The sequence below is a fragment of the Mesoplodon mirus genome (genome assembly GCF_964341445.2).
Source record: "Mesoplodon mirus genome assembly, chromosome: 16".
NCBI classification, from domain to species: domain Eukaryota; kingdom Metazoa; phylum Chordata; class Mammalia; order Artiodactyla; family Ziphiidae; genus Mesoplodon; species Mesoplodon mirus.
In genome coordinates, this window is record NC_138992.1 from 2,908,988 (window position 1) to 2,932,238 (window position 23,251).

At 46.6% G+C, this 23,251-nt stretch overlaps 1 protein-coding gene across 6 annotated transcripts in view; it reads left to right on the forward strand.

Moving 5' to 3' along the window:
- The window catches only part of PTK2 (protein tyrosine kinase 2), a 250,919-nt gene that overhangs the window by 182,334 nt on the left and 45,334 nt on the right, over window positions 1-23,251 (forward strand). For all 6 annotated transcript variants that reach the window (XM_082601577.1, XM_082601574.1, XM_082601573.1 and 3 more), the window contains 6 exons: window positions 4,244-4,328; window positions 8,412-8,512; window positions 10,144-10,259; window positions 11,112-11,212; window positions 14,104-14,193; window positions 17,062-17,266. In XM_082601577.1, coding sequence (XP_082457703.1) covers window positions 4,244-4,328; window positions 8,412-8,512; window positions 10,144-10,259; window positions 11,112-11,212; window positions 14,104-14,193; window positions 17,062-17,266 — 698 coding nt within the window. The remainder of the gene's footprint in view (window positions 1-4,243; window positions 4,329-8,411; window positions 8,513-10,143; window positions 10,260-11,111; window positions 11,213-14,103; window positions 14,194-17,061; window positions 17,267-23,251) is intronic.

The window sequence follows — 23,251 nt, forward strand, 5'->3', positions numbered from 1 at the left end:
GAAATAAGTCAAACAGAGAAAGACAAATACTGTTGTGTTATCACTTATATGTGGAATCTAAAAAATAAAAGAAATGAACCAGTGTAACAAAACAGAAACAGACTCGTAGACATAGAGAACAAACTAGTGGTTACCAGTGGGGAAAGCGGATGCAGGGAGGGGCACGATAGGTACGGGATTAAGAGGTGCACACTACTATGTATAAAATAAATAAACAACAGGAATATATTGTACAGCACAGGGAATATAGTCAATATTATATGATAACCTTTTTTATAATAACTTTAAATGGAATATAATCTATAAAAATTTTGAATCACTATGTTGTACACCTTAAACTGATATAATATTATAAATCAACTATACTTCAGTTTAAAAGAAAGAAAAGACAAAAGAAGCCCCATACCCATTAGCAGTCACTTCCCATTCCACCCTCTCCCCAGCCCTTGCCAATCACCAGTTTGCTTTCTCTTTCTCTAGAGTTGCCTGTTCTGGACATTTCATATAAGTGAAATCATACAGTGTGTGGCCTTGTGTGATTGGTTTCTTTTCATTAGCATAATGTTGTCAGGTTCATCCACGTGGTAGCCTGTGTCAGTACTTCATTTCTTTTTATGGCCAAATAACATCCCATTGTATGGATAGACCACTTTCTGTTTCTCCAGTCATCAGTTGATGGTCATTGGGGTTATTACCACTTTTTGGCTGTTATGCACAATGCTGCTATGAACACTCGTGTGCAAGTTTTTGTGTGAACATAGTTTTCGCTTCTCTTGAGTATGTATGTCTAGGAGTGGAATTGCTGGGTCATCTAGCAACTGTTTAACTTTCTGCCGACCTGCTAAGCTTTTTTCCAAAGAAACTGCCCCAGTTTCAGTTCCTAGCAGCAATGTGTGAGGTTGCCCATTTCTCCACACCCCGACCAACGCTTGCTGTTGTATGTCTTTTTTTTATTAGATCAGTAATTTTTAAATGACAGTTTAAAATAACATTACATACGTGTTCAAGAAACTATTTTTAACTAGAATAATGACAGTGAACAGAGATGGCTTTAGTAGGGATATAATATAGCACAGATGATTGACCTTTTGTGACCCCCTGATATGGAAACTGCAAATGGCATTTTTTCCCCCTGTGTCTCCTTATCTATCGATTTTCCATATCCTTTACACATGCACTGGGGGTACACTGATCATTACTTTTATAACTAGAGGACTGTAAAAGTCTTTCCTTGGAGGAAAATAGATAATTGTTGTTAGAGATTCTGTTCTTTTAAAGTTCAGTTTTGAACGTCTTTACCCTTATACTTATATAAAACTATATCATTTATTATATATTTTTATCCATTATCTCCTTTTCCAATTTTTTTTTTTTTTTTTTTTTTTTTTTTTTACTATATCTGTATTGTTTATCTTCTTAATTCTCTTAACTCTGCTCTTGAGGCAAAATGCATTAGAAAGAGCCCTGGATCTAAATTTGATCAGAAGACCTAAATCTTAGACCTGGATCTACCTGACTGTGAGATGTAAGGGAGGTGAGGCTTCTTGATCTAAGTTATTGGACTTGAACCCAGTGGTCTCTGAGCTTCCTTACATCTCTAAAATTCTTAATAGCAAGCATTCTGAAGTTCCTGGAGTACAGGGACTTACCAGGATCACACAGCTAACGGCAGGGCTGATAGACTTTATTTCATTTACTTCTAAGTAATTCATTTTAGTTGTAAAAATACAAGAGAAAAAAATTTTTAAATATCCATAGTGTTTACTAAGTATTTGTTGAATGAATCCCAGCCTCCAGGAAAATATCAGCGTTCACTTTTTCACTTTTTTTGTTGAATGTCTTTCTGATACACATCGTATGTGAATGCTTGTTTATTTTGTTTTTCATGTGGGAGTCTAATTTTATAGCCAATCCATTTCTCTAGGTTTCTGTTAAAAATCCTTCTTCCAGATTATGCTCTTTAGTGTTCTGTAAAATGTAATAACATTTTATCAGGGATTCTGAATAATTGGTCAAATGTAACTCAGCATAGATTTCATGGGCAAGAACCCAGCACTGGTTACGTTATTTGAGATTCAGTGAATTCTTTTAGCAATTATTTGTCAGTCATCCCCCAAGTGGCAGCTCGGTGGTGGGGACATTGTAATGAACAAAACGGTCAGAGTTCCTGCTCTCACAGACCTTAAATTCTATCTGAGGCACGAGGGGACAGGCAGAAGCAAACACAGAGTATCAAGTGGGGCATCTGTGCCCCGAGAAAAACAAAGCCTGGGCTTGGGGAGGTCAGGGCCCTCTTCCCGTGAGATGCTGACACGTGAGCAAGGAGGGACAGTCCCTGAGCTCCCCGTGGGGAGTGTGCCAGGCAGGGCGGAGCTGCAGTGCAGGGACCCCAGGTGGAGCCGAGCCGGGGAGGAGGTTGACGAGGAGAAGCAAGCAGAGGGGGACTGGGCCGGGTGCAGGGCCGGCACCTGGGGCTGCAGGGCAGCCCTCGTTCTGAGAGTCGTGGGCACGAGGCGTATCTGAAGGCTCCCAGCACACGCTTTTCTTTCTTTCATAGGCCCGGTTATCAGGTTTATTTTTATAATTTGAGCATCGCTGACCATCTGCGCACCCTCGCACCATTATTATCCTAGTCTTAAACACCACGCTTTAAATCTGTTTTCTCTTAATTCATCCCAGAGCAGTCCTTCTCTAGACTCACTTGTTAAGATCTTTCGAGTGTCTGCTAGCTGCTACTAACTCAGAGCCTCGTCACCTACCCCTCACCTCGGCCCCGTGGACACCAGGGTGGTGTTTTCATTCAACACTGAAGAGCTGCTCTGTCCCCTAAACTCTGCTTGTGTTTTAAAGAAGGTTGTGAAAATCGTGCCGTGAGCAGTTACCTAGATGTGTTCGAATCTGCCTCCTTTTAAAAAAGGCTTTTAGAAAACCCTCTGCTCAGTTCTGGTCTTGCTTGCTGTAGACTGACATCTTCTTCTCCAGCATCAGGTCTCTGTGACCAGCCGCTCTGACAGCTCGGCACCCCCCCAGGCCTCTGCAGCCTGGGGCCACTCGTCGCCGGGCCTAGTCCATGGACTGATGGCCGAGCCACGTGGTCTGCCCACGTTCACCCCTTTGTAGACGTGCTGCCCATGGAATGTCAGGCTTTGCATCCACTTGAAACTATGCATTTTTAGAGAGCAGTATTTTCCTTGCGTTTCTTTACTATCTTGATAAAGCACCATGTTCAATATTTGAGTTGAATTGACAGGATTGATGATGAAGATTTATTTATCTTAATAAAGCACCGTGTTCAATATTTGAGTTGAATTGACAGGATTGATGATGATTTATGGTCTTACAGAAGTTTCTGTTGTTATTCAGATCTCCTGTAAAATGGGTATTTTGTGTCATTTCTAAGGTATACCAATCAGCCTTATGCACATAGAGGTAGAATTCATGGTGCTGGTGCTAGACGTTTGCTGTCTAGTTACAGAGGACAAAGACTAAGTCATTCGGAGCAGAGTGGTTGCATTGAGGTGCCCTGTGTTGCTAGTGACTCTCAGAAGGCCCCAAACTCAGACGTTTAACAGATGGGCCTCTGTGCCGGCGAGCTGCCGTCCCACCGACATCTCAAGCCTGTCTTGTCCAGAGCTGGGCTTCTGATCTCCCCCTTCTCTCACCAGAAACCCAAACTCGCCCTCCCCGACGCCCAGCCCGCTGTCTTCGTGCCCCCCGCCTCCGTGGTGCCTTTCCTCACCTCCCCTTCCGGGGGGCCTCTCACTTAGGGTAGAAGCCACAAGATCCGACCCCTCCCTCCGCCCCTGGCCGGCATCCCCTCCCCTCCAGCAGTTCTTTGTTCTCCTCTCCTCTTCTCTCGGGGAGGTTACCTTCTAACCCGCTCCAGTCCACGATGGATGTCTCGTTCACCGTGTTTGTCTGTATCCTCCTCTGGGACGTCAGCTGGAGTAGCACAGGGGTCGCCAGCCCTTGTTCACTGGTGCAGCCTAAGCCCCTACAGGAGTGCCCGGCACTACGGAGAGGAAATGTCTGTGGAACAGACGAATCGCCTGCAGCGTTTTACATGCACGTCTGTTTTCTGGGGTTTTTCTACAGAGGATTTTAACTGTTCCTCTCGCTCTTGAGATTGTACAATTCTGGTTCTGTCTGATCCAGAATCCAGAGTTGCAGAATAAACAGCCTGTCCTCAACGTGCCCATTGATTAACATAGAGACCCTCTTGTTGCATGTGTCCCCGTCACAGGAGAATCCAGCTTTGGCGGTTGCAATTAAAACATGTAAAAACTGTACTTCGGACAGCGTGAGAGAGAAATTCCTTCAAGAAGCCTGTAAGTTTCTAGAAATGTCTGTGGAACTCCATTTGACTTTCTGTGAAATCCAAACTGTCTCTGAAGATGTAAGAAAAATAATGTTTTGAGTTTTAATGAGACAACTACATTTATTACCTTGCCATGCAACTAGTATGTGTATTTGTAAAGGCACGTGTCTGCAGAGTTTCCCAGGTCAGCTGTCACGTTCGGGATGTAAAGGCAGATTGACTTCCAGTCCCTTCATCCTCCGGTACCTTGCACCATAGCCAGCTTCACCCTGGCATTGGGCAGATATATAGAGATGCCAGCAGGCCCTGGAGTTGGGGGTGAGCGGGACAGACACAGTCCCTGCGGGATGGAGCCCACGGATGAGTGAGGGAGAGGAAACCCTGCCCATCCTGAGGGGGCTGCTGTGGAGAGTTGTGTGTGATGGGTCCTCTCTCCTGAGTGCAGACCCCCGGAGAGCCAGAATCTGGTCCTGCCCGTTTGCATGCATCAGGCTGTTTCCCACCTGCCCTCAAGCTGGGTCGTCTTCCTGCTTCCGTTCGGCTTGTCCCTTCTGACCACATACTTTAATAGTGTCTCCTTAGGAGGCTTTGTCACAGGGCCCTGCTCTTTCCCTTCCTAAGTGTCCATAATTAAATATACATTGTCTAGGGACTTCCCTGGCGGTCCAGTGGGTAAGACTCTGCGCTCCCAGTGCAGGGGACCCGGGTTCCATCCGTGATCCGGGAACTAGATCCCACATGCATGCCACAACTAAGAGTCCGCGTGCCGCCACTAAGAAAAAAAAAAAAAAAAAGGTCCTGCATGCCACAACAAAGATCCCGCATGCTGCAGCTAAGACCGGGTGCAGCCAAAATAAACAAACAAATAAATATATAAGTATACACACACACACACATACACACACACATTGTTTAAAAGTTACTCTTGTCTCTGTCTCCCTCTAGACTTTAAGCCCCAGTGGGGCAAGGAACGTCTCTCTTCTGCTCACCGCTCAGACCCAGAGACAGCACAGGGCTTAACTCAGAAGGCACTCAGTAGCCACTGGTCATGTGGATGAGTCTTGGTGTCCTTCATCACATGTACATTGAATTTCAAAAACATTTATCACCGAGTAGTCCAATAAGTAACAAGTCATGGAGTGAGTCATGTTGTAACTTCATCAGTTAAGTTGAAGCAAATCCTAGTCCCGTTCCTGGATCTTTGACTTAAGTACAAGACAAGGCCTGGTGATGACTTCTGTCTCAACTAGTTTATTTCTTCAGGGCATCTAGGCCAAGAAAACACAGAATATATATCAGCCATCATTACCTAACAGCCTGTCTGCCTTACCTTTGGTGGTAAGGTGCATTATATATTTTCAAAAATGCACATTTTTAAAATTGCTTCTCTTTCTCTAAAATTTTTATGAACAGTTATTGTATCGTGATTTTTGTAGGGCTTTGGAATCACCATTACAGAAATCAACTTTAGAGTTTCACAGGAGTAGTCAGTTCAAACTAACCTTGTTCTCTTTTTGAAAGGCTGTTATTTCAGAGAAACATGATGGATGTAGTATACCTAAAATCCTGTAGGGCTTTGACAGGCTCTATACGTAAGAGGGGAAGTAAACTTTTTCTATAAAGGACCATATAGTAAATATCTTAGGCTCTGCAGGCCAGATGGTCTCTTGTCACAACTGCTCAGCTCTGCCATCGGGGTGTGAAAGAGCCACAGACAAGCACGTAAAGGGCTGAGCAAGACTGTTCCAGTGAAATTTAGTTTGTGAAAGCAAACAGCCACCCCTAGCCTGAGCTCCTTGCCCTGGGTGAATGAATAACAGGTCAAACTACTACACCTATTGGGTTTTAGTTCAGCAGGGATAGAGTTTCGTAGTGACCACAAGATTCTCCTCTTAGCCCTGTACTGTGTAGTATTTTTAATAATTACTTCTGTAAAGGGTAACATAAAACCAAAAATGATGGTAAGTCAATTGTAAATGAGTGAATATACTGGGTTCCTGAATGTTTATCCCAAAATATCACATTATACTTAAGTGATGAACTGAATTGACAAGATGAAATTCAGTGATACATTTTGGATTTTGTGCCAGGTGTTTATGTGTGGGGGGTTTTTGCTTGTTTGTTTGTTTGTTTTTAACTACCAGGTCCTATTCTTGGAATATGTAGGCAAAATTGAGGGGGAGAAAATACCTTAAGGGTTTGAGTTCTCTCAAGTGAGTGTGGGGTGACTTTGCAAGAAGGCAGTGTAATCCTTGGGTGCGTTGGTAGGATATACAGTCCTCCATATCTGCAAGTTCTGCATCTACAGATTCAACCAACTTCGGATTGAAAATATTTGGAAAAAAAATTCCAGAAAGTTCCACAAAGCAAAAACTTGAATTTGCTGCTCTCTGGTGTCTATTTACATAGCGTTTACATTATATTAGGTATTACAAGTAATCTAGAGATGATTTAAAGTATAAAGAGGGTGTGCGTAGGTTACTTGCAAATACTCTGCCATTTTTCAGAAGGACTTGAGCATCTGCAGATTTTGGTTTCCCCCTTGGGGTTCTGGAACCAATCCCCTGTGGATACTGAGGGACGGCTGTAGGGTGTCTAGAGTGAACAGTGAGAGGCCTGTCTACTCCAGACGTATCCAGCGCTGAGTTGCAGTCCACACTGGGCTCCATACTAAAATGGATACTAAAAGATATTTGCTCCTGCTGTGATTCTAATGTCCTTGCTTGGCATCATAAAAATCAACCCCAGGGCTTCCCTGGTGGCGCAGTGGTTGAGAGTCCGCCTGCCGATGCAGGGGACGCGGGTTCATGCCCCGGTCCGGGAAGATCCCACATGCCGCGGAGTGGCTGGGCCCGTAAGTCATGGCTTCTGAGCCTGCACGTCCGGAGCCTGTGCTCTGCAACGGGAGAGGCCACAACAGTGAGAGGCCCGCGTACCGCAAAAAAAAAAAAATAACCCTGTATTGGTCCCCAAAATTAAAAAAAATTTTTTTCATTTCAATAGTCTATGAAGTCCAGGTACTTTGGGGACCCCTGCAGTAGGTCACATGTAAAGTCACTTCCCGTTTTGAGGTTCTGGAGTTCTGTGAAGGTTGTCCTGCTTCTCACTAATCCTAGTCAGTGTACCATGCAGGTGACCTCCTTAGCCCTGATATTAGATGTTAGAAATGTATACACACTTAAAAATACGCACCCACACGTAGGTATGTGCGTATATGTGCAGGACCCTCTTGGCCATCTTGGGCTCAGTGAGGCAGTCACACTCACGTGACGGCCACAGGTCGTATTTGGCATCAGACTTTCTTTGAGGGGAGTACAGGACTGGAAATAGCAGGCCAGCATTTCTGCTGTAGGGAAGTCCTCACAGCAGTCCGGGAACTCATTTGCTTAGCCCTGATAGTGATCAGGTACTGTGAGGGGATGAGGCCCCAATGGGGGACTCAGGAGCCCCCCGGGTCCAAAGTAGAAGTCCTCACGAACCCGTCGCTGTGGGCTCTGGGGCTCTGCAGGGGACACCCAGCCACACCCACGCTCAGGGGAGCTCTTGCTACCCCATAAGCAACTTACCAATCAGGGGTGGTTTTTACCATGAAGGGTATTGCTTAGAAAATGATTCACATGTTCCAACTTCATGAGATTTCCAAAGGAAAACCTAGAAAGTTAGCCCCTGGTCAGATTTGTCCGTGGAAAGTAAGAGGAGGTTTTCTTAACCCTTAACTTTCACAGTATGTCCCCCTGTAAAGTTGCTCACAAGTTCACTGCAGTGGCATCTCGTGCCTCACGTGGTCTGCTTTTTTTGTGCCATTTTATGGCGACTTGTGAGCTGACCTGACCAGTGGAATTGAATTCCCAGTTGCCACATCATTAGCCTTGAGTTTTTTTTATTCTTGTTTTTTGGCTGTGCCACACAGCTTATGGGATCTTAGTTCCCCGACCAGGGATTGAACCTGGGCCCTGGCAGTGAAAGCACCAAGTCCTAACCACTGGACCACCAAGGAGTTCCCCATTAAAATGTCTTGAGTCTTATTTGAACTAGTCTTTAGGAAACTGAAATATCTTCAGAAGCCTGACCGTGGACCACTGTTTTCCCCCAGTAACGATGCGTCAGTTTGACCACCCTCACATTGTGAAGCTGATCGGAGTCATTACAGAGAACCCTGTCTGGATCATCATGGAGCTGTGCACGCTCGGAGAGGTACCTGCCCCACCTCCGCCTCCTGCCCGCTCCGCCTGCCCCCTCGGGGAAGTGTGCGACATACACCCTAGTGCATATGAGTAGAGCGTCTTCATCAGTAAGTTCCCAAGTAATCCCGTAACTCAGCGCTGGCAGCAGTGTCTTCCCATCCAAAGGATTTGTCAGGACTGGAACCAACAGGTGACCAAGCGGTTCTTTTTTCCCCCTCTGTTGCTGTTGTCTGAAGAACAAGCCCAGGGATTTGAGAGTGAAAGAAGCAACGTTAGTGGAGTCTGGGTAAATTAAGGCTGAATTTACATAAATCAGAACAGTTGCTTCATCTTTTTGGGCATTCACTTTTCAGTGTCTTTCAGACCAACTCATGTTAGTCACAGTTTCTTTTTAAAACGTGAGTAACAGACTGTGGGCAGATGTCCTTATTTGACTCTCTCTGGAACACAGAAGCTCTTTAGTCGGTGTATCACCACCGCCTGGACGCTGGTGCCACCCAGGCCTGCTGAGCCACACAGCCTCTGTCTGTGTCCCCAGGCTGCTCTGTGGGCCCCTGCTTGGGGCAAACACGGCAACTTTCCAGATGTCTACACATGACTCTGTGGCACTGAAACCTAGTAGTTTAACCTTCTGACACATTATATACGTTACTTCTCCTTTGAAGGACACCAAACAGTCTTGCTTTTAATGAAAATTGGGGTTTTCTGTTATCAGGAACCCGAGGGTGCTTTGGGCCCGTCGTCCTCTTCGTGACGGCGTCAGCCCTGCTTTCCGAGGACAGGCCACTACCTGGCGCCTCCCACTGCTGTCCTCTTCAGCTTGGGTAACAGAGTTGGCGAGTGAAATATCTGAGGGCCTCTCCGGTGTCTTTCCTTCCTCTACCATGCCTTGCCAAATAAAATGGAGTGTTTACGGATTTTTTGGTCCACATTATTTTTCTGCTTTTGTTTTTGGAGAGTTTGCTAATTCTTCTGGCTTAAATCATCAATATTTCTCCTTCATGTAGGAGATTTTGTAGGATTGGAGTGTTAAATTCATCTGCCTTCTTTGCTGGATTATTAGCATTTAGCTGAATCAGTCATGATAGCTGTGGTAAGGACCAGTAAGCCTAGCGCGTAAATACCCAACACGGGACCATTTTATCCTTCTTCACCCAGAATTCCTGGGGGCAGAGGGAGAACCTCTTGCCTCCCCTTCCTTTTCATCCCCTTGTGCTCAGGTCTGCCTGGGGCATGGGGAGGTCTGAGGGAGGTGGACTGACCACGGCTGTGGAGGAGGCTTGTTTGAACGGTAACGGGAGCTTTTTGTTCTCCAGCTCTCATTATCTGGCAGTATTTTATACTGTGCGTTTATTCATTCCCTGGAAGCATCTTTGTGTATTTTTTCAGAAATGTGTCTAGAATCATGAAGATTCCAATTTTGCAATTGGATCTCAAGTAAAGAATGATTAACCATAATTTCTGAGCTGATATGTTTCTTTCATTATGCTTTTTTTTATTAGGGTAGAATTGAAGCCATTGTCATAAAAATGCATTTGGAAATGATCAGCATTGTTTTTGAATATAGCTCTTCTGCTGTTGATTTTTAGTCTCTGACACTAATTCTTTCTCTTTTTTCTTTTTTGGTCACTGTTCAAAAAGCTGAGGTCATTTCTGCAAGTAAGGAAATACAGTTTGGATCTAGCATCTCTGATCCTCTATGCCTATCAGCTTAGCACAGCCCTTGCGTACCTAGAGAGCAAAAGATTTGTGCACAGGTGAGACCCGGGCGTGAAGCTGGTGAGCTGCCTCTGAGCAGGAAGGAGGTGGGGAGAGGTTCTCACTGTGCCCTGAGACCTTTCGTTCCCCCAACTCTCGTACACGGACGGCACTAACTGTCCTGCTGTGCGTATCCCAGCCGAGTGTGGTGCCCTGGCATGGGAATACGTGGATCTGAGGGGTTTTTCCTCACATGGAGTATGAAACGGGTCCGTTATTCCTTCCACAGATACCACTGACAGCCTCTACGTGGCACTATGGACCTAAAACATATTGTCCTGGGACTTCCCAGGACACCATAGCGCCAGGAGTGACATCTGTTGGCCTTCTGCAGAATTTCTATTCATAATCTGGGTCTCTCATTTGAATACAAGTTAAAGCCCTTACAACTTATTTGCCTTGCATTGTGTTAGAGTTTTGTTATCCGGCACTGAAACGGACTGCATCAGCAAAATCGTTTACACGTGTTCCAAAGATCATTTTACTTTTATTAATGAGGTTTTTTTAGTAACCGTAGAGTTACACACCCTGGTCGTGTATACTGTCTGTCAGTTAATGCAGCTGGCAATATGATTGCATGAAAACTAATAAGTGGTTTCATTATTTGAGAATATTCTTCACCATCATTCAAAGTAGTAATCACCATATTAGTGGGTAAATATCTGCCAAAAGGAATATACTTGAAGTAAAATAATAAAAGTATCTCTCTTTTTCAGTGTATAATAAAGCTCTTGTTTGTATTGTATATAAGCTGTCTTTCAGAGTACCTGTATGTCTTTATATAATATAGATGAGTTTGTGGGGTTTTTCCCTTGTATTAAAATGTATTGTCCCAAATTCTTCCTTATCAGGGACATTGCTGCTCGGAATGTTCTGGTGTCCTCAAACGATTGTGTAAAATTAGGAGACTTCGGATTATCCCGATATATGGAAGACAGTACTTACTACAAAGGTAAGAAATCAGAGCAATAAATCAGAAACAGGCTCAGGATCTTTAATGATTTTTAATTCTGAAAAAGCTACATTCTAATATGCTCAGCTGACTTTTGACTGTGGTATACAGTCAGGTCCGTGGAGGAGAGACAGCCTTCTCAACAAAGGTGCTGGGGCAGTTGGTCATCCCTGGCCAAGAAATGACCCTCAACCTAAACTCACTCGCCATTAACTCAGATCCTAGACTTAAATAGAAGACATAAAACTACAAGACCTTCAGGAAAAAACATAGGAGTAAAGTTTTTGGATCTAGGGCCAGGCAAAGAGTCCTTAGGCTTGACACCAAAAACATACATAAAAGGGAAAAATTGATAGCTTCTTCCTCATCAAAATTTAAAATTTTTGTTCTGCAAAAGACCCGGGCAGAAGGATGAAAAGACAAACTACAGAGTAGGAGGAAGTATTTGCCAACCACATATCTAACACAGGACCGGTATCTAGACTACAGATAGAACTCTCAAAACTCAGCAGTAAAAAAAGAAAGGACACAGGTAGAAAGTGGGCAGAGATATGAAGAGAGACTCCACCGCAGGGGGTGTTCAGATGGCACGTGAGCACATTACCCACCAGGGAGATGCAGAGTGAGCCCACGGGGAGCTGTCGTGCACACCTGTCAGGGTGGCTGAGTAACGGCGGTGACAACACAAAATGCTGGCAGACACAGAGAACATAAATTGCTTGTGCAGATGTAAAATGGTACAGCTGCTCTGGAAAAGAGCTTGGCAGATTCTTAAAAAACTAAACATGCACCTCCCATACGACCTAGCTATTACACACGCCTAAGCATTTCTCCCAGAGAAATGAAAACTCCCATTTACACAAAACTGGTGTTTGTTCATTGTACCTTTATTTCTAGCAGCCAAAAGCTGGAATCAGCCCAGATGTCCTCCACTCCGTAGACACAGCTGGCTAACCTCCCAGCAGAGCGGTGGGTGCCCTGGCTCAGTGCACGCCGCCGGACTTACAGATCTGCAGTCGGCTGATTCCAGAGACTTTGATCCTTTAGCTTTGGAGCTGAACTCTAGCTGATGGGATTTTTTCTTTAGTTTTCCCAGTCTTGGAATCAGATTGACTTGGTTTTTCAAATTATTCCTGATTTTCATATTCCTGGTACTTCAGCTAAGGTTTGGATTATAAGTCCATATTATGCTTTTAGTGTATTTTCTAGTTATTACTACCATTTTACAAAGGCCAGTTTCTTGTTTGTTTGATTTTTGTATTGTCGCAAAATGAGCCCTAATCTTACATACAGAATTAGTCTTTTGCATTTTATACTGTAGCTGATGACTGTTCTCTGTCCAAATGCTCTCTGTATACTACAGCCTGATCCTTTGTTATGTGGAAGGAAAAGTCTGGTTGTTTATTCATTTTGATTGTGTAGTCATTTAATTTAAAAACGACCAAGCCACCTTTCCACTGTTTTAAAATACATTTCATATTACCTCACATCCTGACTAGTCCAAACCCTAGAATTCCACTAAAGGGCTAAACTCCAAACAGCACCGTGGCCAAGACTCTACATCATCTAGACAGCACTTAAAGTGGGCAACTGACTAGTTCACACGTTGTTATCTCAGAGAGGTCAGTAAGTCTAGATCCTGCTAGGCTTCAGGAGAACAGCCCCTCGGGGTTAGGGGGTCCTCGCTCTCGGAGCACAGCTGGAGAGTCATTTGTTGTGAGGGAATCAGAGGCTTTGACCTCAGTTGTCATGAAGGTGCATGAAGTTAAGTGGAAGAAAATTAATGAAACAAATGTAATTGTCTTCTGATTAAAAGTCTTGAGAGCACCCTTGCTTACAGAAGGAAGCCCAGTCCCTGACAGCACTGCAGAGCCCGGCACCCTGCTCCGGGGCCCTCTGGATCAGGGCCTGTCCCCGCCTGGCGCCTGCAGCCCCTCCCTCCTCCCCCCTGCCCCTCCCCCTGCCACACCCACTCACTTCCGCTGGATTTGAGAAACAGTTTCTGCCTTTTGGAATGAGGACTCCTTGAGGGCTGGTATCTGGTGAAGGAGTGTTGAGGGAGGTGGCCCAGAGGAAGGATTTTAGGCCTCAAAAGAGGGCCAGTTCAGGCTTTCTGAGAGTGGCCTTTCCGTTCTCTCGCCCCCTCCTGCTCTTCACATCCTGGTGGTGGTCCAGCCCGTCCTCATATTTTGTGGATTCTATTTTTGCACATTCGTCTGCTTGCTGAAACTTGTAACTTCCCGAATCCACACTCCGATGCGTTCATAGTCAAGTGTGGATGTGCCCAGGGCAGTGACAAAGTGTCCGTTTGGGCTGGTGGACAACGAGGAGGGGGCAGCCCCGGGCGGCGCCAGCACCTCTGGCTCTGGGCCAGTCGGGCAGGCTGGAGCCCCAGCTGTGGGCCCTGTGTGCGGGGGCGGGGAGCAGGGCCTCAGGCAGGTCAGCGGCACATCCATACCTCATTTTCCAAAGAAGTCAGAACCTACCAGGATAAGTTTTTAGGATTTAAGGTTATAATCTGTGTGAGGTATGGATATATATGTACACATTTCTCCCGGGAGCAGTGGTTCGGTGTTCAAGGCGACTTTATAGAGTGTAACTACCGTGAATGAGAATTGACTGTGTGCCACTACCAGGCCGTATCTAAAGCCAGGCCTCCAGCCTATAGATGAAGCCTGCACAACTGAGCTGGGAGCTGATGCCTCCCGGTAACCCGGGCTCCCTCCTCCCCTGCCCCCTGCCTCTCCTCTGTCACCCCCAGACGACCCAGCATCAGGGAGTGCAAGGCAGTTCTCCCAAAGATTTTGGTACTAAAAATCTCAGCTAGCTCTAACTGTTAGATTCCTAAGCAGGTGACAGGGAAGTTTTACTTTCTAAAATTAATCTTCTAGCTTCCAAAGGAAAATTGCCTATTAAATGGATGGCTCCAGAGTCAATCAATTTTCGCCGTTTTACCTCAGCTAGTGACGTATGGATGTTTGGTGAGTATTTGAAAACTTTTGTGTTAGAATTACAGTTCACGTATTCTCTGAGAGGGATTTAGCTCTGTCTGTTGTCAGAGTCCGTAGGTTGGTTTGCCCTCCCTTGCCTGGCCTCCCTCATCGCTCGCCCCGTGCCCTCCTCCGTTCCTCAGACGTGGGCGTGTGCCGTGCGCCCAGGCGTGGCCCGCAGGGCCCAAGGCGCTGCCTCTAGCCCCTTCTCACTCCGCCTGCCTCCCTCTCAGGGAGGTGCTGTGCCCTCCCTTCTCTCCTGTCTCCACGGCCTCAGACATTCCTTTTATGTGAGTGACGTAAATGGTTAACCTGTCCGTGCGGTTCTGTGATGGCCCCCAGATCCAGCATGTCTAAGATTGCCCTTCATCTCTGCTCTGGAATCTGACCCCTTCCTGACTTGTCTCAAGTCTTGGAAGCGTGACCCTTCATGTTCTGTAGCTGCTGCTGCTCTGGTGTCCACTCTGTCCCCTCCTTCCTGCTCCAAGTCCGTCCCTGTCGTCGACCTCCTGCTCTGCGTTCTTGCAGAGCCCCCAGTGGAGCGAGAGTGTGGCTGTCATTCACTCTGCAGTACTTACTTCCACTACCTTATCCGGATTTTTAAATGACTCACCTTTTTGGTGTGGATGACACTCCATCCCCGCCCCACTTTCCGGGTGTTACTCCTTTCTGGACACCTCATCCTGACACCTTCTCCTCCAGTTGAAACTCTTTTTAACCTTCAGGAAGAGGTTGGAAAGAGTTTCTTCATTCACCTGAAATATCCGCTCTGCCATGAAGCCCCATGCAGCAGGTGTGCCATCCAGACATAGACTCCCTTTCTCTGCTTTCCCAGCACTTTCTCTCTCTGTCGAGATACTCACGTGTAGATCTTGTGAATAGTCCTGTGTGCATATTTTCTCTGCCGGATTTTAAACTACTTCCCAGGAGATGCCCTGTTAAGTTTATGCACCTTCTTTTTCCTATAAATAAAAATAACTTTATATACATGAAGTACGTGTTCTCATTTTTTCTTCTGCTTCCTTGCTGTTGACTTTCAGTAACCATTTAGTGCCCTAACTGATACTAGGTAGAGGAAGGAATTCAGTAAAACAGGAAGTGGTGTGACATGATTGGAGAAGGTGCTGGAGTCCAATTGGCTTCAGATCCCAAGACCTCACTTGTCAGCTTTGTGACCCATAGAGCAGGTTACTTGTCCTCTCAAGAGGATTTCACATTTCAAAAGTCTAAGATGCCTTCTTTTTCACATTTCTGGAAGTAGGATTTGTCACAAATCAGTGGCATTTCACAGTTGGTGTTAGTCGGGGGGGGGGGGTGTCATGTGGGTCCTCGCCTACACTCATGTAGCCTGTTTTGTTCATATTGGTGCTACTTTCTTGTCCGAATGAGTTTAAAACCGCTCTTTGGTAAGAATAAAATAATTCTAAGAGGTGACAAAGGATCACATTACAACTTAGTGGGCAGCATATCCCCCCTTTTTGGTAATATAAAATAATAGTGTCTTTTATAATCAGTGGCATCTCAGATTTGATAAAATACAGTTTTTAAAGAAATGTAAGGTGTGAGAATTAAGGATCGTGTAAATTTCAAGGAAGGGTGCCAGAGATGTATGAAGGTCTCAAGAAATGATACCCAGTGTTGTTATTACTAATGATGTTGTCATAATTTCTGGTGAGAAAAGCAGAACTAAGGCATTATTTTTGTCATATACTCATTACTTTGAAGTTGTTGGACTTTTGGCTAATTTCAGATCTAACTCACATTAATGTGATATAATGGCATAATGGTATGCCTTCCTCCTCTGAGGCACACAGCATCTTAGGTGCTGAAGGTACAGAAAGACAGTCACAGCCCCTCTGCCCCCAGGACCTGGTGTATGGGGCACGCTTGCGGTGGGTTAGACAGGAGCTTCCCAGGGGGCAGGGCAGGCAGCACAGGAGGGGGCTCCACTGGGGGCTTTGCAAGAACGCAGAGCAGGAGGACGACGACAGGGACGGACTTGGGGCAGGAAGGAGGGGACACAGTGGACACCAGAGCAGCAGCAGCTACAGAACACGAAGGGTCACGCTTCCAAGATTTGAGACAAGTCAGGAAGGGGTCAGATTCCAGAGCAGAGATGAAGGGCAATCTTAGACATGCTGGATCTGGGGGCCATCACAGAACCGCACGGACAGGTTAACCATTTACGTTACTCACATAAAAGGAATGTCTGAGGCCGTGGAGACAGGAGAGAAGGGAGGGCACAGCACCTCCCAAAGGGACTCACAAAGGGACCTGGGAGAAGAGAAGTGGTGGAGAAGAAAATGGAAGGCGTCGAATCTAGAATTCAGCACAAGCCAAGTCACGAAGGAGCGTGTTCAGGTGCAGACCTGAGTGGCCAGAGTGCCAAGTGATGGGAACCTGTAGAGGAATCTGAGTATTCTGAAGGCATAAGACTTAAGTTGCAGGGTTTTCTTTGTTAAGCTTCAGGCCAGCTGCTGTGATCATAAGCAGGTTGGGCTAAAGTCGAGGGAAATCTAAAATTCATTCAGCTTTTTTTTGAATTGGTTCACTAAGCTATGCTATGAAATATCACTGTTGCTGGTGGGCCATTTTCTAATGTAGATGTTTTTAGAGAAATAAACCTCTTAGAAAAGTAATGGGTTTTTTCTTGATAATAGTTTCATTATTCGCATCATCCTAAATTAGTATTCCTGTTCTTATTTGATAACAGAGCTAAGTGAATGCTTCTTTATTTGGCTGCTGTGCCCGTAATCACACAGGTGGTTCTCTCCTACGAGCTATGAAGTTATTCCTGAAACGTGGGAGTCGCACTCCTGCTGCTAAGTTGACCGTTGTGTTTCCGTCCCCGCCTCACAGGTGTGTGTATGTGGGAGATACTGATGCACGGTGTGAAGCCCTTTCAAGGCGTGAAGAACAATGATGTGATAGGTCGCATTGAGAACGGGGAGAGGTTGCCCATGCCTCCGAACTGCCCGCCCACCCTCTACAGCCTCATGACCAAGTGCTGGGCCTACGACCCCAGCCGGCGGCCCCGCTTCACTGAGCTCAAAGCCCAGCTCAGGTAGGATGGGCGGCGGGGCCGGGGGCGGGGCGGGCAGGCCTCCGCTGCTTCTTCTTGGCAGGTCCTTTTATCAGTACGTCTGAGGCAAACCTGTTTCTTGGGCAAACGTAATTACTTCTTTACGGATTTGTATTTATTTATACATTGTTAGAGCCTTAAGAAGACTATGTCTTCAAGTCTTAATAAACTTCAAATTGTGATCAGGTGTCTCTGCCCTGACTGCTGACCAACGTGGCACAGCCCACAGGCTCCGCGTGGTCTAGTCCCCGCCCACTCCCCAGTCTCGCCTCACACCACCCCTTCCTCTGCTCCAGAGGCACCCGGCGCCTCTGCCTAACCCCCGCTTGCCCGCAGGGCGCTTCTCTTCAGTCTTTGCAGCCCAGCTCAGGGTTGCCTCCTGCAGGAAGCCTCCCTCATCTGCCCCACCCCCAAAGAGGTAGCCCCTCCTATGGCACCTCTTCAGCGCTCTGTTGTTATAGCGCAGATATATCCACGTTACCTGTTCAGCTGCCGTTTTGTGACTCCTACTTCGTGCCAGACGCCTTTAGACCCAAACCTCCAGCAGCCCCCAGTCCCCTGGAAGGAACACACGGACTTCTTAGTGTGCTGGGCCCCCACAGAGGGTCTGTGCAGAGCTGACCTGCTACTGGCCAGACTCAGAGGCCTCGACAGGTGGCCCTCATCCCGTCTTGCTCATTTCTGTAGGCCTGCGGCACAGCTTAGGACCAGCATCTGGTCAGTGCTCAGTAAACACTTGTTGAACTAAAGTCTAGATTGAGACTTAATACTTTAATCAACAAGATATTTTAGTATAATACATAACCAACCAGCCAACGCCATGGTTTAATGTGCTGTTTCATGTTTGGGGTACTCCCCTGATTTTATTTGAGTTTTTTTATTTGCTATATTTTCGTCTTTTTTCATAAAAATTACCAAATGTCAGGGCCCAAAAGCCCCTGGCAGCTCCTCTGGCCCACCCCCCACCCCGTCCCCCAGCGCTCGAACCCTCTCAGCCTCGCCTACCCTCCGGCAGCGCCACCTGCCCGGCTGACGCGTTTCCTCCAAGGAGAATGTCTCCGGGAAGGAGCAGGGCCTTAGTGAGAAGAGGGAGGGACTCGTCCAGTCAGCAGCTGTTTTGCTAAGTGTCTCCTTTGTTCTAAGCTAGGTTCTGTGGGCCCAGCAGTGAGCAAAACACAGTCCTGCCCCCGGCGTTTGAACTCCGGCCAAGGAGGTGGGGGTCGGCACCGTTGGCCGCACGGTGACACCCCTGACGCTCCCCCTCCGGGCCCGCTTCCGGGGCCTCGCGCGTGACAGCCGGCCCCTCAGGTCTTTCAAGACAGCTTTCTTCAAGCTGGAGCTCTCCAGGTTCTTAATTCTCACGCAGCGTAGTTACACCTGCTGTCCCTGTTGGAGCTGGTTTTCGAACATGCTTCATTTCGTGTTTTGCTCATAAATTTTTTTGTTCCTCATTGACCTTTCCTCAGCATCTGACAGATTCTGTCCGTGAAACCCCCCCTCTGATACCAGATCCACCTGCCCTCCTCCCCGGCACGTTCTTCCCCGTTACTCTGGGTATCCGCCGGCTTCTCTCCACAGCCTCCTCCCCTCCCCTCAGTACTTCTCCTTGGTTGGTTGTCTTAACTGTTCCTGTGGCTTCGCTCCCCACCTCCGTCTGTCTTTAGCTTCAGTCCTGCCTTTTCTCACAAGTCCCAGACCTGTGTCTTCAGTTGGAGGACATCGTGTTTATCCTGAAGCAAAGCCATTACCGTCTCCTCTGGCCCCTCAGCTCGTGTAGGTTACAGTGGGGCCTTTGTCTCCACCTGCATCTGGGAGCCGTCAGTAACTCCTTGCCCGCCTGTGCCAGCTGGCCAGCTGGAGCAGCCTCAGCTCAGTGTCTTCAGACCCACCCCCTCCTCCCAGCTCTCCTCACCGCCCTGCCCCCGCCCCCCGCCCACATACTTCATCAGTCAGTCTTACCGACTGTCGAAGTGGGAGAGTAACTCCCTCGCTCAAGACAACTTTCAGTGGGTTCCTGGCACCCTCTGTGTTAGTTTGAGGCTTCCAGAGTAGCATTTAAGGCTCCTTGAGTTACGGCCAGTGTCTTTCCATCCATTTCTCACACTGTGGCCAAACTAACCACATGCCTCCGCCAGGAAGGCCTCCTTCTGCACCTGCTGAAATCAGCCCTACTGTCTTCCTCAGCCTCTTTCCCTGCTCTGCCCGTGGGCTGTCCAGAACTCTTGCTTCTTCTGGCCATGCTCGCCCTGTGGGCCGCAGATGGCTGCATCCCGGTCCAGTCAGCTCCACAAACACGGAGCACCACGTAGCTGGGCCTGGTGCTGGTCACTGGGCAAGAGAACCAAACACTTTTCCTGCCCTCGAGGAGCTCACAGTCTAGTACGTCTCATCCCCTACTAGACTGAAGCTCCTTGAGGACAGGGATCGTCATACTCACCTCGGTGTTGCCCACACCCCCAGGCCAGGAGCTGGACCCAGTGAGGACCAGATAGCTGCTGAGTTCATGCTTAGCTCACACAAAACTCATGCTGACACTGGCTGGAGGACTGTTGCATTAAGGTGGAGTAGCTCCATAAACTGTCCCAGGTGAAGTCTTAGCACTAAATATAATTATTTTATACACACACACATATAAAAACATCCTGTACCTATTTATAGATGCTTTCTTGTGAACAGTTAGTACAGATTATTGACCATTAGTTTGTTCTGTCTGTTTTGTATTAGTCAGAAATGGAGTTTAACTTTGTATTGGGAACATGTAGAATATGGCTACCAAATAAGCCAAATAAAATGTAACTTTATAATATACTAGCTGCTTGGACATCTATATGTAACAGTGTATCACAAGTAATTAAACACGTTCTTTATTAAGTTTTTTAAAATTTTTATTATATCCAAGATTCTAACAAAGTAATAAATTTTGGATAGCCCTTACCCCAGGGCACCTAAAAATGTTCCCAAATCCCATTCTCCTTGTCTATCTAAAGAGAAAATGCTGCAAATAGACTCAGTTTATCGTGGGCTCCACTCATCTTTGGCTGGACCACGTCTTGTTTCTGCTGTATCGTAAGTTAAGAAAAGTGGCTCTCGGTGACTTGTTAGGCAGAGGGTTGTGCTGGGATGGGTCAGTCTCTGCGACCACAGGGCCTGTCCTCCTGCCATCCTGTGTCCTTATTCACAGATGTGCCTCATTGAGGAGAATGAGCTTAACCTCTGGGCAGCCTAGTAGCAAGTGTGAGAAATTCCTCAATAGGAAATTTCTCATAACATGAGCTCTAGCATTTCGTACTGGGTGACTGACAGGTTATAAGAGTGCACTAACTACTTTTGGAATGAAAAGTCATTTAGTCCCTAGCTAGTCAGTGAATTCTTTGGTAGATACTGTGACGAGGAGACCACAGTAAAACCTCTCGAGTATTTGCCCCTGTGGAGTTGCTGTTCAAAGACAGCGTTTCCCAGCACTGCTCTGCGGCATTATGCCATTATAGGACAAGATGGTCAGTTTTATCTCAGGGAAACAGTTTAAGTTAACGTGTGGCTTCTTGAATCCCTTTTAGACAAATGAGGGTAATAAATAAAATTATTGATTTAAATTTTGTACCCTAATTTTTGTATTTTTCTAACTGTTTATTGACATGCAAAGATGTGGATATATAAACATGCCAAGAAGTACACAGCTCACTGAATTTTCACAAATTGGGCCCATTCCTGTAACCAGCATCTAGAACAAGAAACCAGCACTGCCTTCACCCCAGAGACCCACGAGAGGCCCCTTTTCCAATTACTGCTCCCCTCCAGGGATAGCCACTCACCATAGACTGGTTCTGCCTGGTTTTGAACGCCATGTAGACGCTGTACTGCAGTGTGTACTTTTTTGTTTGTGGTTTGTTTTGCTCACATCACCCGTGTTACTCAGGTACTTGGACTTCACCGTTGTTGCTGCCTGTGTCCCATTTGTGAATATACCATAGTTCATCCCTTCGACGATTGGTGGAAATTCAGATACTTTCCATCGTGGGGCTCTCAAGACTGCTGCTGTAGGGACATAACAGAAGTGTCGTTGGGTGAGCACGCGTGCAAGAATGTCTGGTGGATGCGTATTCAGGCGTCCGCAGGTGTGCGCGGCTTGAACTTTGTGTACTGATGGCGCCTGTTTTCCAAAGTGGATGCACCAATGCAGTGTCCCCCAGCAGTGATGAAAGCTCCTGTTGCTCCAGCCATAGTTTTTTTTTTTTTTTTTTTTGCGGTACGCGGGCCTCCCACTGCTATGGCCCCTCCCACTGCGGAGCCCAGGCTCCGGACGCGCAGGCTCAGCAGCCGTGGCCCACGGGCCCAGCTGCTGCGTGGCACGTGGGATCTTCCCGGACTGGGACACGAATCCGCGTCCCCGGCATCAGCAGGCGGACTCTCAACCACTGCGCCACCAGGGAAGCCCCAGCCATAGTTTTTTAAAAACCTTTGGAAATTGATCCTTGTTTCTAAGCAAGCCATTTTCACAAATGAAGAGTAGGCTAAAGAAAGAAAAAATGACGTAAGTGGTATGTAAACAATTGACCTGAGGTTTTCTATTCTAAAGATCACTGACTTAGTAAGTGTCTGCCTGGAAGGCCCTCTGACCCTGGGCGCTTCAGGAGGCCCTTTAGACCAGCACCATGCTCACCAGGAGCCAGTCTCCATCCTCCGCCGTCAACCTTAGAAATTACAGCCTTGAGAACCAGCGCTGACTGAGTGCTTTCTGTCGCCACACCTGTGCCGTGAACTTTCACACATTATTTCTTCTGAATCCTCACGGTCCTGGGAGATGTAGGTAATACTGTCATCATCAGTTTACAAATGAGGAAACAGAAACTGAGGTTAGGCAGTTGAGCGCTGGGGTCACAGAGCTGGGATTCAAGGCAAGCTCACCCGAGTCCAGGACACAAGCTGTCAACTGTCACGCTCTGCACTTTGCTTGAGCCATGGCTAGACGTTAGCAAGTGCTCTGATTACGATTTCGACTAGTGGGCAAGTTGTTAATATTGTTTAGTTAAAAAGGAAAAAGAAGAAAGAAAAGGGAAAAAAAACATACTGTTACAAGGAATTCCTGCAGCTGGTTCTCTTACATTTGCTTGAGTGTCAACCAGAGAAAGTCCCCCAACAGAATGGCAGCATCTCTGGCTTCGGCACAGAGGGCCCCCACCCATGGGTTTTGATGGGTGACATAGTTTCCACGTGTTATCACTGTTTTGTTGTCACATCTTGAGTGTGTTGCATTTGGCTGCTGTGGCCCTCTGTAATCCCAGGGTTAGTGGCAAGCAGTTGTGGAAGTTTTCGGTGAGGCTGAGTCTCTCCAGGGGTACTTGAGGCAGCTAGAGGCAAGCCACGCCAGCGTGCATTGGCCGGCGTCCGCACTTGCCTGCTGTGTACTCGTCCTGTACCCGTAATACATAGCCTTGTCTCCAGCTTGGGTCTGGGGGGAGTTGTGGATGTTGTTTGTTTGTTAATATTACCTGATATCGTCATGTTTGCTTCTTAACTTTATCATACACAACTGGCCGTTGAGAATCTGTTTGACCTAAGTTGACCTTCGGTGAGTGACTTAGCCTCCCTGGGAGAGCAGAATCACAAATCCTACCTGTCCTCTAGTTTTCAGGATTAAATAAAATCATCTAAAATGCATTTAGTTTTCATGCTTGTGGTGGGTACACACACTTGGTGGCTACTCTGGTAGTAGCAGTAAAAACAAAGCTTTTTCTGAAGATCTGCAAAGGACCTGGAGGTCTTAGGTACAGAAAATGATCAGTTACTGTTTAAAAAAAAACTGGTTCTTCAAATGTAAAAGGGGTAGCTATTATTATCCCGATACCAAAATGCAAGGCACATCTTTTTGACATTTTGTAGATGTCTTATGGACATCTTGTACAGGTTTTTTTTTTTTTTTTTGAGTCCTTTTTGATTCTTCATTTATCCTAAAATGTGAACTCTAGA